General features: G+C 48.7%; 1 protein-coding gene across 1 annotated transcript in view; it reads right to left on the bottom strand.

Annotated features, from left to right (window-relative positions):
* The window catches only part of Sptbn4 (spectrin beta, non-erythrocytic 4), a 97,824-nt gene that overhangs the window by 62,492 nt on the left and 17,543 nt on the right, over positions 1-17,789 (bottom strand). The window contains exons 5-13 of the mRNA XM_021190187.1: positions 16,683-16,774; positions 15,330-15,410; positions 12,595-12,710; positions 7,792-7,904; positions 7,387-7,574; positions 7,194-7,311; positions 6,772-6,930; positions 5,576-5,878; positions 3,443-3,593 (exon numbers count right to left, since the gene is read on the bottom strand). Coding sequence (XP_021045846.1) covers positions 3,443-3,593; positions 5,576-5,878; positions 6,772-6,930; positions 7,194-7,311; positions 7,387-7,574; positions 7,792-7,904; positions 12,595-12,710; positions 15,330-15,410; positions 16,683-16,774 — 1,321 coding nt within the window. The remainder of the gene's footprint in view (positions 1-3,442; positions 3,594-5,575; positions 5,879-6,771; positions 6,931-7,193; positions 7,312-7,386; positions 7,575-7,791; positions 7,905-12,594; positions 12,711-15,329; positions 15,411-16,682; positions 16,775-17,789) is intronic.

The raw sequence follows: 17,789 nt of genomic DNA on the forward strand, positions 1-17,789 counted from the left end.
CTCTCTCTCTCTCTCTCTCTCTCTCTCTCTCTCTCCCTTCTCTCCCTTCTCTCTCCCTCTCTCCTCTCCCCTCCCCTCCCCTCCCCTCCCTTTCCTTCCCTTTCTTTTCTTTTTTTGAGGTAGGTAGTCAAGTACCTCCAAATGCCTTGAACTCTGTTTAGCCAAAGATGACCTTAAACTCCTGGCTCCTGAATTTGTCTTCCAACTGAAAGTTTTACAGTCAGTTGTTTGCCAACACAATGTTTGTGCTGGTGCAAAGGACTGAATGCAGAGCTTCCTACATCATAGGCTAGAATCTACCTACTTAGCCTCTTTCCTCAGCCCAAATTTACTCTAGGAGGTAGCATAGTCCCAGGAAGAATAAGAAACTCCCCTGTCATCTTGCAGGCTCTGTGGTCTGAGCTTCAATTTTCTCATCAAAAAGAAAAAAAAAAAAAAAGGCTTCCAGCATTCAGGACTAACTAACCAGCATCAAGAAACGCCATCAGATAAGGCCATTCATGCCAACAGTGTAGTAGAACAAAACCAAGCCAACTCCTAAGCATCACTGGGTACCTACCAAAACATGGTGGGTGTGCAAACCACAGCAACGCCCCCTCACATCCCAGCCAATGCAAATAAGCACTTTTGTTAACTGCAAAAGCCTCCACATGCTATTCCTATACAGGTAAGAATGATTAAGACGCCAGTCACCAAGAGCAAGAGAGACTGCTCGGGGGTCAAGAGCACTTGCTGCAGAAAACCCTGGTTCAATGCCACCCAGCACCTAATTGATAGCTCACTACCACCCATAACCCCAGTGTGAGGATATCTGATGCCTTTCTTCTGACTTCTAAGGGCACCAGGCATGTATGAGGTGCACATACATACATGCCAGCAAACACTCATACACATAGATAAATCAAAAAAAAAAAAAAAAAAAGATGTTTAGTCATTTACATCCCTTGTGCTGGCTAATCTTTAGGAGACAAACCTAGGTTTACTATGAGGGTATTTCAGAGATGTCAACTGAGGAGGCAAGGCCTACTGTAAGCATGTTATTGTGTAAAGACCACTCTTGTATTATTCAAATGCTGGTTTCTGTGCCTCCATATATGGTTGCAATCCTTATTCTAAGAATCTCTGTCTTGATGTGGTATAAACATCACTCCTCAATTATTTCCTGATTGGTCAGTAAAGCTAACTGATTAGCCAATGATTGAGAGGGGGAGAATAGGGCTAGACCTCCTCCCAGGCAAGATGGGGGTGGGGTGGGGGGATTTAGCCAGAGGGATTCATCCACAGGGAGAGGGTCCATTAGACATCATGAGAAAACAGCTGGAGCAGAGAAAGCCAGAAATGCAAGGATCTCGGGTATTTGGGCTGGGAGGCGGCCAGAGTACCATAAAGGGTTAAAATAGGTTAATACTGCTCGGCTGTTGTGCCTTAAAGCTTGTTAAATAAAAATATAGTCCAGTCTCAATTATTCGGGAGCTAGCTGGGTTACAAGAGAAACTACAACACTTATTAAAAAAGCCTACCCTGAATGTCGGGTGGTATCAGCCCAAGGATGGGCAGGACTGGATGAAAAGGATGCAGGGAGTGGGGGCCCTGGCCTTCATCTCTCTCTGCTTCCTCACTGTGACCCAGTGTGGCCAGCTTCCCTCCTGCTGCCAGCATTTCCACACCACAGTGCTCTCAATTCCTGCGTCCTGAATTTGCTTCTCAGGCATTTTGTCATAGAAAAACACACTTCGCAGAGTCATGCCCAGGCCACCTATCCCAGGTCCAAGTCCTACAGGAGAAGCCCTGTTATGGGGTTGGAACTGGAGCTCGATAGCAGAGTCTGCAAAGGTCAGGCTTCCTCCTTTAGGACCCCAAACCCAGACTTCTGTCAATACTGTGAGATAGCTTTTGGTCATCTCTGCTTTCAAACATCCAATAAGTCCCATTAGAAGAATCCCTACAGAGGGATTCCTGATGAAATTTGATGGGAGAGCAGTGAGCCCAGCATTGTGTGGGGTTTGCCTGTCAGCATCCACGCTCTGCTTTGGTGTCCTCCTGATTTTCTTAGTCCTGTCTGCACAGTAGGCTGACCCACTCTTGGTCCTGAAGTGGTGGTGGCACATCGGTGTGGCCTGTTAGACCCGGATAACTCCGAATCATCCATGAGGCAGAACATGTAGGGGACCAAAGACTGCTTTCTCCTCCTGTCAGAAGCATTGGGAGAAAGGGAGCCATCCCCTGGGTCTGTAAGGCTGGGGTGTAGACATGAGTCTGAGTGATTCCATACTATGCTATATATGGAGGGACTGCCTGACATTATACACAAACACAGACTGTAGAAACGGTCTGAGGAGCATCAGTAAATCACTCCTGGGTGCAGCCTGGCCTGAAGTCACAGCACTACTTCCTAGCCATTTTGATTATACTTGCCAATCAATTCCTCTTGATTCCTTTTTAAAAACAGACAAGGTTTCATGTAGCGTAGGCTGATGCTGAACTTCCTGTGCTGGCGAGGGGAGCCCTTAACTCCTGGTCCTTCCACCTTCATCTCCTGGATACTGGGATCAGACACTACCACCTAGCATCGCCTTTCGTTCTCTTTTCTTCCTTCCTTTTTTCTTTCGTCAATATAACAAGGTCTCATATAGCCCAGGATGGCCTCAAACTCCCAGCAATCCTCCTGCCTCAGTGTTCCAAGTGCTGTGTATGCAGGTCTGCACCTCCTCCTCTGGCTTCCCCTAGATTCTTTAAGACAACTAGGTTGAGTTATCTACAGCTTGTTGCTGAACAGCTCTTGATCATATATTGTTTTACATGACATATGCTATTACAGTTTCTAATATTAGGGATAGGAAATGTTAGGGCATTAAACATGATAGGTTTGTGCTCTACACTGAGCCACACCCCCTCCCTGGGGGATTCTAGGTAGGGGCTCTACCACTGAGTCATGCCCCTAGTCCCACAGTCAAGCCCTCTGTACCTGAGCTACATTCCCAGCATTGCATATTTGATGTTGCTATTTTATAGCGTTAACTGAGATCAAGATGTGAAAGGTGCCCAACAGTGGTGGCCCACGCCTTTAATCCCAGCACTTGGGAGGCAGAGGCAGGNGATTTCTGAGTTCAAGGCCAGCCTGGTCTACAAAGTGAGTTCCAGGACAGCCAGGACTATACAGAGAAACCCTGTCTCAAAAAACCAAAACAAAAAACAAAAACAGTGAAAGGCATTGCACATTAGGATCGCACATTAGGTGTTCCTGTATAACCTAAAAGCAGGGGACATTAGGTGGGCTCTTCCTAATTGAGTAGGAGCCTAGACTGCACTTAGATGCCTCCAAAACAAGGACTTCCTTCCATTCTTCCTCCTTTATCCACTCTCTTTTCCTTCCGTCCTCCCTTCCTTCCATGCCTCTCATGCGTCCACCGCAAGACTCACTGCCTCCATTCTCCAGACTCACCCTGTAACTGGGCGAATCTCAGAGCTGCAGCATTGAGGGCCTCCACTCGCTCACTCTGGGCTGCGATGTCCCCCTCCAGCAGCCCGTGCTTCTGCAGCAGATCGTCGGCCTCCACCAGATGCTGCCCACATTCCCGAGACAGCAGCTGAGTCTGTCAAGAGACACTGAGCTGGGCATTGTCCAGGGCCATTTACCTCTCCCCACCCCACACTAGCCTTTCCTACAGGACGCAGCTGTCATCTGTCACAGTCTCCCTGTGGCCGTTGTCCTGTGTCTCTGTATCTCCCAGAATGCTCCCAACTCTCAGGATCTCCACAGTTTCATCATAGCCCCCCTTCCCTCACTCCATCCCATCTTCCCTCTTGTCCCCTTTCCCCTCCTGCCTTTTAATCATTTTCCTTCCCTACCTTTCTCTCTCACCCTCTCCCTCTCTGCTTCTCCCCTCCCCCCCCATCAATCTCTGGTAGATATCTCTTTTTTTGGGATGGGAGGGGTCGAGACAGGATTCTCCTTATAGCCCTGGCTGTCCTAGAACTCACTCTGCAGACCAGGCTGGCCTCGAACTCAGAAATCTGCCAGATATCTCTTTTCTAAACTGATCTACTCAGGTGTTTTCCCTGTAGCCAGAGATTTACATTTCTCCTTTAATATGTGTGTGTAAATGTGAATGTGTGTGCTTGAGTGTGTGTGAGTGTGGGAGTACATGTGTGACTGTGTATGAATGAGAGTATTAGTGTATGTGTATGTGTGTCTGTGTGTGAGTATTTGAGTGTATGTATGAGTATGTGTGAGTGTGTGTGTGTCAGTGTATGTGTGTGAGTGCATGAGTGTGGATGTGTGTATATGAGTGAGTGTGTGAATGTATCAGTGTATATGTGTGTGTGTTGTATGAATGTGAGTGTGAGTGTGTGTGTTTGACTGTGTGTGAGTATATGTGTGTGTATGAGTGTGGATGTGTGTATATGAGTGAGTGTGTGAATGTATCAGTGTATATGTGTGTGTGTTGTATGAATGTGAGTGTGAGTGTGTGTGTTTGACTGTGTGTGAGTATATGTGTGTGAGCATGTGTGAACGATTGTGCATCAGTGTGTGAGTGTGGGTATGTGAGTGTGGGTATGTACATGTGGGAATGTGTGTATGAGTGTATATGAATGAATTTTGTATGTGTATGAGTGTGTGAGTTGTATGTTTGTATGAGTGAGTATGGGGGTGCATGTGAGAGTGTGTATGTATGGGTGAATATGAATGAGTGTATGAGTATGTATAGTGTACGTGTCTGGGTGTGTGAGTGTATATGAGTGTGTTATATGAGTGTGTGTATGAACATGTGTGAATGTGTATCAGTGTATTGTGTGAGTGTGTGTGAGGGGTGCATGTGTGTGTGTATGAAAGAGTATGCATGCATGCTCATATATATATGCATGTGTGTGTGAGTGTGTGTGCATGTGTGTGTTTGCATGTGTGGGGGGCACTCATGCCAAAGCATGTGTGTGAAGGTCAAAGGTCAACTCTGTCGAGTTATGTGTCCCTTCCACGAGGGTTCCAGGGCTTTCAGAGCAAGTGACGGTGACCTTACCTACTGCGCCATCTCACCTGCCCCGCCTTCATTTTCATTACCTTTGTTTACTTATTTACTGTGTGTGCATAGGCACACATGTGCTCATTTGCATGATCTCAGAGGACAATTTGAGGGAGTGTCCTCTCTCCTCCTACCATGTGAGTCCTGGAGATTGAAGTCAGGTCACCCGGCTTGATGGAAGACACTTTACCTGCTGAGACATCCTGATGACAGGGTCTCATAAAGCTCAGGCTAGACTTGAACTCTCGATATAGCTGAGGATGTCCTTGAACTCCAGCTCTAACTCCTCCCTCTAACTCCTGAGTGCTAGGATGACTGGTATGCACGACCATCCTCAGTTTCGTGTGCAGCTGGAAGCGCAATCCAGGGCAGGCAGGCACCATGCCAGCTGAGCTACATCTCCATCTCCCTGAGGCATCTCATCTCCATCTCTCTCTCTGCATCTCTTCCCCCCCCCCCATCTCCACCTCCGTATCAACTGAGAATCCGCATCCTTTCCTGTCCCCTAAACACCTGACACCCCTGCACTCTGAGGCCCCTCATCTGGTCCTCACCTGCATCTCCTCCATCCAGTCCACCATGTAGACCATCTCCTGGAAGACCTTCTGCAGGGCCAGATTCTGCTCAAGCCGGGTCCGCCGGGCACCTACCAGCCCAGTCAGCAGGGCCCACTGGCGAAGGACACTGTCACGCTGGGCTGCCACCCGTCGGGCATCATAGTAGCCTTCAGCTGCCAACGCCTGGGCTAACTCCGCCACACCCTGAACCCGCTCCTCATAGGCTGCAATGTCTGCCTCGATGGCTTCGTGCTTCTTCATGGCTGCCTCCACTGCCGGCAGCTCATATCCGAAGTTGTCCTGGGCAGTTGCAGGCCACGGACACTTACCATGCTGCCTCAGCAAGTCCTCCTGATGCTTTGAACCCGAATGACCCTAGAAACTCTCCCCTCATCATCAGAGAGCAAGCCTACCCTTTACCCTAGACGCCAGTCCCACTTCCCCAGCTATCTTGAACATCCGATTTCCCTGTTACCCTGGAGACCAACTCCATCCTCCCTGGTTATCCTGGAAACCAGTCCCACCTGTTACCTTGGAGATTAGCTTTACCCTATCCAGTTACCTTAGAAACCAGTCTCATCTCCCCTTGTTACCTTGGAGACTGGACCCACCCGACTCAAATTACCCTAGAAATGGATCCTACATAGTTTCTCCAGACAACGGAACACCTTTTCTAGTTACCCTGGAGACCAGCTCCAATCGTCGTTACTCTAGAAACCATCTCACTTTCTCTAGTTTCTCTAGAGACCAGTCGTACTCCCCTCTATTAGATCTCTTTACCTGTCACGTCTGCCTGTTACCCAGAAAACAGTCCCAGCTTTGCATTTGCCCCAGAGACCGGGGGCCAGATTTGTCACTGTTCTGTTAGTTGGGGGCCCAATTCTATCTTCCTGTGTTACCCTGGACACCAGATACAGTCTCCATCCTCACTTCACTTAAGGAGGAGACTACTCTCCTGCTACTCTGGAGACCAACTTCACTCTTCTGTTAACTCAAAACTTAGACCCATTTCCCTTATCGCCTTCTGACATTTAAAAGACTAAGCCTCTGTGGTACATAGCCTCCATTTGGAGCCTCAGTGCAATGAGAGCTTCTCACTCCCATCCCCCACCCTCACGCCCTTACCCCACCCCACTCCACATCCAACCCCACCCCATCCCCCCACCCCTCCCTGGCCAAGCCCAACCTTGTACCTGGGAGACCAGGCGCTGGTTCTCATTTAGCCAGCTCTCCCTCATGGCCACCTTGTGGTCAAATCTTTGAGCCAAGAGTTCCAACTTCTCCTGCCGGATGAGCTCAGCTCTGAGGGCCGCCTCCCGCTCATGCTCTGCCTTCTCCAGCTCACCCCATGCCTGGAGGAAGACAAGAGGAGGTACTTAGATTTCAGTAACTGTCCCCTGTTTAATGATCCTGGCTTTCCTGTCTGAGGCCACTCATGGCATACATGACACCTTCAAACAAATTAGGGAGAAACAAACCAAACAAAATGCTGCCTCTTCATAAGTCCACCACTGGAAGACTAGCAGAATAAACATTCAGTCCATGCTTCTATAACAGGAACCTATACAATGCCATAATGCCATCGTATCTCTCCCCTGCCCCCAACCTCACTCACCTTGTCAATATCCCAGATGCCACAGCCTTCCCGAGGCACAAAGAGGCGCCGGTTGTGGGCACGCAGTTTGCTTTGGATGCTGAAGAGAAGCACCTCCAGGTTCCCCTTCTCCTGAAACCTGAGGAGACATGAGTTCAGGGTCCCCCGTCTCCCACGTCCATCACCACCCCTCCGATGCTGAGCCGAGCCTCACTTGACGGGCTTCTCCAGCGTACAGTAAGCCGTGAAAGCCTGCAGCTGCTGCTGCACCCCACTCAGTGAGTTGGCAAACTTTTGGTTGCTGATGAGGTCCACGGTGCGGTGGATCCAGGCCAGCAGCTCCGCCGCCAGCTCCTCATAGCGCTCTATGATCTTGTCCACCTCCAACACCTGGTCCAGGACCTGAGCCAGCAACAACAACAACAACAACAAAAATGGAGAGTCAGCTTCATTGCGCACGGGGGAAATCTCCAAGTCCAAGGTGTGTGTGTGTGGGGGGGGGTCTGGTTCCGGTGTAAAGGCGGGAAGGGTGAGGGGACCGCACTGGCGTCCCTGGGCAGCGGTATAGAGATTTATCTCCTAAGGTCTCCACCGTCCCCACTCCTAGGCTCCAGCCTACCTTTCCAATCCGCTTTCCCTCCACAGCCAGAGCCTTCATCTTGGAAAAGTAGTGGTAGAAGGAGACCACATAGGTGATGATGGACTTCTCATCTGGAGCCTCCATGTTCACATCTGGTGGGGGAGGGGCGAGAAGCACAGCGGAGTCTCTATCTGCGTGACCTTAGGCAAAGCAAACTCTCTCCTCCTCAAGTGCTGCTGTTCTCTTCTCTTTTCTTTTTTTAATTAAAAAGTTTTGGGGTTTTGTTTGTTTGTTCGTTTGTTTTACCATTTCCTGTTTACATGTTCTGTCTACATATGTCTGTGCACCGTGTGCATGCAGTGCTGCTAGAGGTCAGAAGAGGGCACCAAATTCCCTGGAGCTGCAGTTGGGGATGGTTGTGAGCTGCCATGTGGGTGCTGGGAACTGAACCCCAGATCCTCCCCAAAAGCAGTCAACATTCTTAGCCACTGAACCCTCTCTCTCTTCCTGGTTTCTTTTTCTTTTTCTTTACTTTTCTTTCTTTTTTTATTATTTTTTTCTTAAAACAATTTGGGGGGGCATTAACATAAGTTTTCTCTATTTAGCCCTGGCTGTCCTAGAACTCTGTAGTTCAAGCTGACCTTGAACTCAGAGATCTACCTTCCTCCCAAGTGCTGGTATTAAAGGTGTACACCACCACCACCTGGCTATTTCTTCTTCAAATTTTAAACTTCATTTTTTTTAAAGATTTATTAATTTATTATATGTAGTAAGTACACTGTAGCTGTCTTCAGACACTCCAGAAGAGGGTGTCAGATCTTGTTACAGATGGTTGTGAGCCACCATGTGGTTGCTGGGATTTGAACTCTGGACCTTCGGAAGAGCAGTCGGGCACTCTTACCCACTGAGCCATCTCTCCAGCCCTCATTTTTATTTTATATGTATGGGTGTTCTGCCTACATGCATGTCTGTATATCACATGTGGTGCAGTGCTCCCAGAGGCCAGAAGAGGGCATTGGGTACCCTATGACTAAAGTTACAGACAGTTGTGAGCCACTATTTGGGAGCTGGGAACAGAACCTGGGTCTTCTGGAAGAGCAATTAGTTCTCGTAATCACTGAGTCTAGAACTTGCTCTGTAGACCAGGATAGTCTTGAACTCACAGAGACCCTCCTGGGGAAGGGGATCGGTTTTGTTACTGCTTTTTAATCTGTCCAGTGGGGATTTTCTAAATCATGGGATCAAGCAGAGTCAGACAGCACAAATAAACTGACTATAATTATTTAACTACATTAAATAAGTTATGTGCCATGAGGAGCTGGTTCTCTTCCTCTACCATGTGGGACTCTGGGACCAAACACATGTTGTCACGCTCAGTGGCAGCACCTTTACGGTTGAGCTATCTCAGTGGCCCCTGTAATTACTTCTGTCCTATTCCTATCCCTCAGGCACATCCTTTCTTGCTGCCTCGATACTGTTCTCCCTAGTGTATGCGTAACACTCACAGCTCAACTCAATTCCCTCACACAAGCCTCTTCACCCTGCCTGGGTCTGCATTCCTTACCTCAGTTTCCTTCATCCTTCTCCCTCATAATATCGTGTGCGTATACATGTGTGTGTGTCTGTGTGTGTGTGTCTGTGTGTGTCTTTGTGTGAATCTATGCATTTGTATGTGTGTATGTCTCCCTGTGTTTGTGTCTGTGTGTATATGTGGGTCTCTGTACGTGTGTCTGTGTGTCTGTATGTGTCTGTGTATTTGTATGTGTGTCTGTATATTTGTCTGTGTATCTGTGTATTTATCTGTGTGTCTGTGTCTCTGTATGTGTCTGTCTGTCAGTGTCTGTGTGGTTTTGTGTCTGTGTATGTGTGTCTGTCTGTGAGTATATGTGTGTCTGTATGTCACTCTGTGTGTGTATCTTTCTATGTCAGTGTATTTGTATGTGTGTCTGTGTAATTGTATGTGTGTCTCTATGTGTGTTTGTCTGTGTATTTGTATGTGTCTGTGTGTGTGTGTAATATGTGCGTATCTGTGTCTGTCTGGGTGTATATGTACATGTGAGTTCTGCACATGCTAGGCAAAGGCTAGTGAACACCCTCCAACCTCCATCCTGCCCTCATGACAGCTTATCATTTCCTTTTTGAAGGCATCAGGACATGAGATTAAATCAGGGTCACACCATTACCTTCAGTTCTGTGGAGATATCTGGGCCTGTCCTTTTCCTTCACAGTCCCTGCCATGCCTAGCACTCAGCTGCAACTCAAGAAACTCTCACCAAGTGTGCCAAGTGGCGTGTGACATTAAGGACTCAGGTTTCAAAGGATCGACTGGATCTCAGTTTAACACCTTACTTGCAGTATGTCCTTAGTGACTAGCCGTAACCTCTGAGTCCCAGTCTCTCCCACTGTTACAGTGATGACAATCGCTGCCTCCCGGGAACATGGGAAAACTTAGAAAGAATAGCCAGGTGTGCAGTGGCACACGGCTGCACTCCTAGGCCTCAGGTGCTGGAGGCAGGACTAGCAGGGACTCAAGGCCAGCCTTGGCTACATAGTTAAAAGTCAGCCAGACAGATTTCTGAGTTGGAGGCCAGCCTGGTCTACAAAGTGAGTTCCAGGACAGCCTGGGCTATACAGAGAAACCCTGTCTCGAAGAAGGGAAAAAAAAAAAAAGTCAGCCAGAGCTACATAAGACCTTCTCCCCTGTCTCAATGTAAAAGAAAGAAGAGCTGGAGGAAAAGAGGTGGCTTAGCAGTTAAGAAAGAGTAGGGGCATTTAGTTCTCAGCCCCCACCCAGGACAGCTCATAGCCACCTGTAACTCCAGCCCCATGGGATCCAATGCTTCTGGCTCTGTAGGCACCTCAGAACGAGCACACTCTCTCACACACACACCACACGTACACACACTCAAAAAGAAAACAAAACTCTTAAAAAAAAAAAAAAAAAGGATAAGTAGTCATAGATGGGGCACTCGGCAAATCCTAATGTCCCTTAACACGTAATCATACACACATCTGCCTGGTTTTATTTTTGAGATAAGGTCTGCATGGGCTGGCTTTGAACTCTTCATCCTCCTGACCAAGTCTCCCAAGTGCTAGCATTCCAGCCTTATGCTACTCCATCCAGCTCATATTAATCTCCACTGCCTCATGAAACTGGCACCCACCAACATCTACTGTGTTCAGGCTGAGCATAACCGTCAGAGGCAGCATGGACTACTGAGACCGTGCTTACGGTGGGTGTGAGGGTCAGCTCCAACCGGCGACCTGCGTGTCTGTGAGGGATGGTCTTAACTCAGTTAATTGATGTGAGAAGGCCCAGCCCACCCTTGGCAGCATCATTCCCCAGGCAAGAGGCGTGTCCCATCTGAGTGGACAAATGTAGCTGATCACAAGCAAGTGAGCACACACGCATGCATTTCTCCTATCCTTGGTCTGTGGCTCTGATGTAATTGGCTGCTGTAAATTCCTGCTGCTTTGACTTCTCCACAAAGATGAGCTGTAACCTGGAACCGTGAGCTAAAATAATCCCTTTCTCCTCTAAGTTGCATCTTCTCAGAGTATTTAATTAGAGCAAGAGAAATAAAACTGGGACTTCATTCCCATCTCATTAAAACACAGCTGAAGCCAGGCTTAGTGGTTCATGACTTTAATCCCAGCACTAAGGAAGCAGAGGCAGGCAGATCTCTAGGTTCGAGGCCAGCCTGGTCTACAGAGTGAGTTTCAGGACAGCCAGGGTTACACAGAGAAACCGTGTCTCAAAACAACAACAACAACAACAACAAAAGCCAGAGCTGACAGGCTGGGATGGTACACAGGGTTAGAACATGCGCTTAGCATGTGCAAGTCCCTAGGTTCGATCCCCAGTACTGCAAAAGTAGACAAAAATAGCTCTTCAGTAAGATTAGTGTGTGGGGAAAGAGAAGAGTGTGAAAATAAATGGAAATCACTGTGAGAGCCACCCCAGCCAAGCGGCTGTGTTGCCTGTGCTCGGGGAAAGAAGATGCTGCTATATCAGAGGCGGGAGACCGGCAGTGCCAGGGAGCACTGAGGATTGCCACAGAGGATGAACTGAGGAACAGCAGTGGAATAGACAAAGGTGGGCAGGGGCTGCAAGTGAGCCTGAGTGGTAGCTGGAGGTAGATAGAGAGTAGCCAGGATAGAAGTGAGGACATGAGGACAGGGAGGGAGAGAAAGTAAAGGTAAGAGCCAGGCCTGGTAGGGCAGACCTGTTAGCCCAGACACGTGGAAGGCCGAGGCAAGGGGACGGCAAACTCAAGGGCTCTGTGCCAAAACAATAAAGTAAATGCAAAACTGGGATATAGCTCAGTGATAGAGCCCCTGCCTAGAATCCCCCAGTGAGGGGCTGGGGGCGTGGCTCAGTGGTAGAGCACCTGCTGTAGGGTCTACCTGTGAGGGGTTTGGACATTGACTCAGTGGTAGAGCTCTTGCCTAACATGTGCCAGGTCCTAGCTTCAATGTCTAGCACCAAAACAACAACAACAACAGGAATAAGTTAGAGGTGATGTTGTGGCTAGCAGTGGAGACATAGTTGAGAACTGGAGAAAGCACTGGGTTTAAAGCTGGGACTGGAGAGAAAAGTAGGGCTTAGAGATGGAATCAAAGGTGAGGAGAAGAAGGGTTCCATTGGAATAAGGTAGGGGTGTGGCTGAGGATGGAGAGAGGAAGATACAGGCTGGGAAGAGGGAGGGATGAAGATGAGAGAGGCTTGGGGAGTGAGGAGGGATTTGGAATGACTATGGGCTCCTATGCGGTTCTGGGTGAGATGGAGGTATTTTCACAGTGGAGTTGGGAAGGATTCAGACGGGACCAGATGGGGCTCACCTTCGGGGTCCAGCAGACGTGCTAGCCCCAGGTGCTGCTCGGCTGTGCGGAAAGCTCTCTGCAGATTGTAGTTGGCGTTGGACTTGGTAAGTTTGCTGAGGTCCACAAGGTCAGGCCTGGGCAGGAGCACAGAGCAGCAGGCAGCAGGCAGGCTCCAGAGCCAGCGAGCAAGCAGGTGAGAAGACACCCTCACCTGAGCCCCACCCAGGTGAGAGGCACAACCCAGTCAAGGAGGAAAGGTGTGTGTGTGCTACAGCCTAGGCAAGCATGTGCCTGGGGCATGCATTGTTAGGGCATGTGCAAACATGTATCCATGTGTATTTATCACTGTGTGCACAGATGAGCGGCTCTGTCCACATGTGATCAGAGCCCACATGGTGCCTGGCTGTGTAAGTCTGTGGGATTGTCTGGCAATACGAATCTGTACAGCCATGTGATGTGTGGGAGCATGTGTATGCACGGTGCCCACATATCTACTTGGACACAGCATTACATAGTGGTCAGGGTACGTGTACTTACGATGCCCATGTGGAATAGATTCATACATGAGATCATGGTCAGTCCACATGCATATGTGGTACACGCATGTCTACTTGGGTGTAGTTGTCTTTTTTCTTTACTTTCTTGTTTTTCGAGACAGGGTTTCTCTGTGTAGCCCTGGCTGTCCTGGAACTCACTCTGTGGACCAGGCTGGCCTTGAATTCTGCCTGCCTCTGCCTCCTGAGTACTGGAACTAAAAGCATACACCACCGCTGCCTGGCTATATTAACCTTATTTATTACATTTATTTATTTGGGAGGGTATACATGGACAACTCCAGGACCTAATTCTCCTCCCACAGCACGGGTTTCGGAAAGCAAACTCAGGCCATCAAGCTGGGCATCAAAGAACCCTCTGGTTTGCTTGTTTGTTTGGGTTTTTTTCTCTGGCTGTCCTGGAACTTGCTGTGTAGACCAGACTGGCTAGAACTCACTCACAGTGATCCACCTGCCCCTGCCTCTCAAGTGCTGGGATTAAAGGCATCGACCACCATCCCTGGATCTTCTGGTGTATTTATATACAGAAATATGTAGTATTGGGGCTGTGTGTAGCTGATGCGCATGTGTCTGCTCAGGTATGTATTTATTAGTATATTTGTGTGTATATATATTATATATGTATATATTTGTATATGCATGTATATATATATATATTATATATGTGTGTATATGTATATATGTGTGTATGTATCATGTTGGTTTGGAACATATATATGAATAGACTGCACACATATCTAGTATATGCTCAGGTATATCTATTTATGTGTGTATGTGTGTGTACATGCATGTATCATGTCTTACTCAGGGCATGTATATGGATAGACTGCACACATATCTAATCAAGAGTAGTATATATAGCATCCTGTCACAACTAGAAGTGTGAGGTCAGGAACACCTTGGCCGTGTCACTCTGGCTGAGTGTCCCATTTCTCCGCAGGCTTCCTCATTATGAACAGATGATACGAATAGCAAATATCTACAGGGTCAGTGAATACTAAACGTACTCTCGGAGAGCAAGGGGTGGAGCTTGGGATGTAGAAGAAATTTTGTAAATGCGGTCTGGTGGCAGACATGATCTAGTCCCAGCTTGTGGGTTCTTTTGTGGGGGAGGTGTTTGTGTGAGACTGGCGACTGTGATGAAATCACATGTGCCAGGAAGAACTGGGCTCTGGTTTTGGCCACACCTGAACAAATTCCTTCCATTCCCTAGGCTTCCGTTTCCCTAATCCGTCATTTGGAAAGGTACAATGTGGGTATCCTTTTTTTGGACACTCAACCTTCAGTCTGTTTAGTGCAAGGCCTTGGGGTAGAGATACATGAGTGTGCGGAGTCCAGGAAGCAGAGCTCTGGGGGATGTAGAGGCACTGAGTATATTCCAAAGCAGACAATCCACTAGGAATGCGCCCCCATCCTGTTTCCCACGTGCTAGGAAAGGCTCTACCATTGAGCCCACCCCCAGCCTCTCACTGGTGAGTACTAGGCAGACCAGCTGTCTGCCCCAGTGCTCACCGGTTTCTTTTTTTGCCATCTTGACAAAAGGTAGAGTCATCTGGGAAGTGGCAACCTCAACTGAGAAAACGCAGTCATCAGAGTGACTTTACTCTCTTGATTGATGTGGAGGGTCCAAGCCCACTGTGGGTGGTGCCATCCCTTAGCAGAGGGTCCTCAGTTACATAAGAAAAGAAGCAGAGCAAGCCATGGGGAACAAGCCAGTAAGCAGCATTCCTCCACAGCCTCTGCTTCAGTTCCTGCGGCCAGGCTCCTGCCTTGTGTTCCTGCCCTGACTTCTCTAGTAATGGGGTGTGACCCGAGAGTCTCAACCACATAGAAGAACCTTTATAAGATGCTCAAAACTGATTTTGGTCAGTGTTTCAATAAACAGCAAGCTAAGACATCTGGAAGTGTATTCCCTATTTTGGGTGTATATATGTATGGGTATTTCAATGTGTGGACACATACCTGTGCAAGGTGCACGTGTATGCAGGACAAGAGTCTGTGTGGGTATGTGTACCTCTGAGAAAAACATGTGTGTGTCCAATGGGAAATAAGTGTATATGAAGGAGTAAAGGTAAAGAGAGAGGTTTTCTGTGTCATCCGTGTGTGTGTGTGTGTGTGTGTGTGTGTGTGTGTGTGTGTGTGTGTGTACAAGTGTGTGGCCTCAGGGCTGTGAGGGTAGAGGGCAGAGCAAGCTGATACCTGTGACGATGAATGAGGGCATTGAAAGCCAGGCCATCTCTCCAGCTGGTGGTGAAGTTCTGGATGTTTACCTCAGGGTAACTAGGTGTGGGAAATGAAGAGACAGAAGCAGAGATGAGTCAGAAGACAAGAACAGGAGTGAGGAAGAGAAAGGTGGATAGCTGATGGGTGTGGGGGTGGCAAGATGGCTCAATGGTTTAAGAGCATGAGCTGTTCTTCCAGAGGACGAGAGTTCAATTCCCAGCACCCACATGGCAGCTTGCAACTGTCTGCAATCCAGCTCCAAGTGATCTGACACCCTCACATAGACATATATGCAGACAAACACCAAAGCACATAGAACACAAATAAATAAAAAAATCATTAAAATGAAAAGAAGGTCATTTAAAAATAATTTATAGATGGACCGACGGATGGATGGATGGACAGACAGACAGACAGACAGACAGGTGGACAGACAGATAAGATGTGTGGAAGAAGAGAGATACATGAAGAAGGAGAGCAAATGAGGTTAAAATAGGAGGTGATGGGAAAGAAGCGAGGAAGAAGCAGGCAGAGACAGGTGTGGAGAAAATGGAGAGGAGAGACAGGAAGAGGAAGGAAGCAGAGGATGGTGAGAGAGGGCTAAAGCTGGCTGAGGTAAAGCCAGACACGAGAAGCAGATGGCTTCACAAGACAGTTCAAGAAGGATAAGGCATACAAAGCCCACCCCTCCCATCTGTTCCTCCTGCTCCCCCACCCCTGCTCTCCGTGGGGCACTGGAGCATGTGCCATGTCCCTCCCCACAAAGCTGGGCATCTAAGGAGAACGCACTACAGCCTGTACCCACCCCACCACCCTCTCAGCCGCAAAGGAGGACCAGGCTACAGGATTCTAGATTGAGGTGACTACTGCCGGGGCAAGCTGGCCAGGGCTTGGACTTGGGGGATGGGCTACACAAAGGTTCCTGTAATACCCTGAGTGGCAGGATTGGGGGAGGTGAAAACAGAGGGACAGAAACAGGCTACGGACAGCCATCTCTGTCGGCATTGCTGTTTGGGGGATTTCGTTTTGTTTTGGCAGCACTGGGATCAAACCCAGAATCGTGTGCTCTAAGGCAAGCAGTCTAGGAGCTGAGCTATACCACCAGCTCCTCCACACTGCTTCCTAAAGCCTCTGCTAGCGTTGCCTATCAATGCGGCTTTTGAAATTCTTACGTTTGTTCACCAAGGTTAGAGACCTATTTCATTTACCAGTTTAAGACAAAAAAAAAAAAAAAAAATTGACAAAGGGCATGCGCTCCTCCTTAAGCTGTAGTTCTGGGAGGAGGCCCAAGGTTGCAGGCCCACCTGCCTGTGAGGAGGGGGCGCTCACCCGGCTGTTTTCATCTGGCACCACAAGAGCAGAGCGTCCTTGGCTGAGCGAGTCTCTCTGTTGTCTTCTGTCTCAATCTTGATGACTTGAATCTGTGAAGAGACAAACACGAGGTCAAGCACTTCCCCTCCTGCTACTGAAGGTGGCTGGTGCAAGGGGACGCTTGCAGGATTCGGGACCATGACTTATTGTCTCATACTGTGATAGTCCTGCACTGAGCTATCACACCCACAAGCTGAGAAGTTAGAGGTCAATTCAGGTCTTATTTTCCTGAAGCCTGCAAACAGCTTATAGGTAACTTCCTTGATTCAAACCACTATCCTCTTCTACCTAGACCAGTGCGGTGCTCTTCATGTTACCCTCCCTGCATGGTCAGCTCACCATGTGGTACAAAAAGGGACAGTGGGAATCCCTAGGTCGCATCACATGCCTCCCGTATGCTAAGCAAGCATTCAACCACTAAGCCACACTCTCAGCAACCCCACCCCCACCCCCACCCCAACCCCACTCCTACCCCAAGGATTCTAGGCAGGGACCCTACCACTGAGCCACCCTCCCAGCCCCTCACTGGGGGATTCTAGGCAGGGGCTCTACCACTGAGCCACCCTCCCAGCCCCTCACTGGGGGATTCTAGGCAGGGGCTCTACCACTGAGCCACGCCCCCAGCCCCTCACTGGGGGATTCTAGGCAGGGGCTCTACCACTGAGCCACGCCCCCAGCCCCTCACTGGGGGATTCTAGGCAGGGGCTCTATCACTGAGCCACGCCCTCAGTCCCTCACTGGGGGATTCTAGTCAGGGGCCCTATTTTTGAGCTATGTTCCCAGCCTGTTACTAGCCGATTCTAGGCAAGCCCTTTTCCATTCTCGGTTTTGAGACAATATCTAGCAGAGTTGTTTAGGTTAACCCTGAACTTATTTCACTGGATAGGCAGAACTTGAATTTGATTCTCCTGCCGCAGACTCCCGAGTACCTGGATTTAAAGGCCTGTGCCGCCAGGTAGTACCTCTATGACTCTGTTTCACAGAAGGTAAAAGGAAAACTCCTCCAATCTCCCTTTCACAAGTTCTCTGACTCTGCTCTTATCAGCTCGCTCTGCCACTGGCTGT

The sequence above is a fragment of the Mus pahari genome, chromosome 1 (genome assembly GCF_900095145.1).
Source record: "Mus pahari chromosome 1, PAHARI_EIJ_v1.1, whole genome shotgun sequence".
NCBI classification, from domain to species: domain Eukaryota; kingdom Metazoa; phylum Chordata; class Mammalia; order Rodentia; family Muridae; genus Mus; species Mus pahari.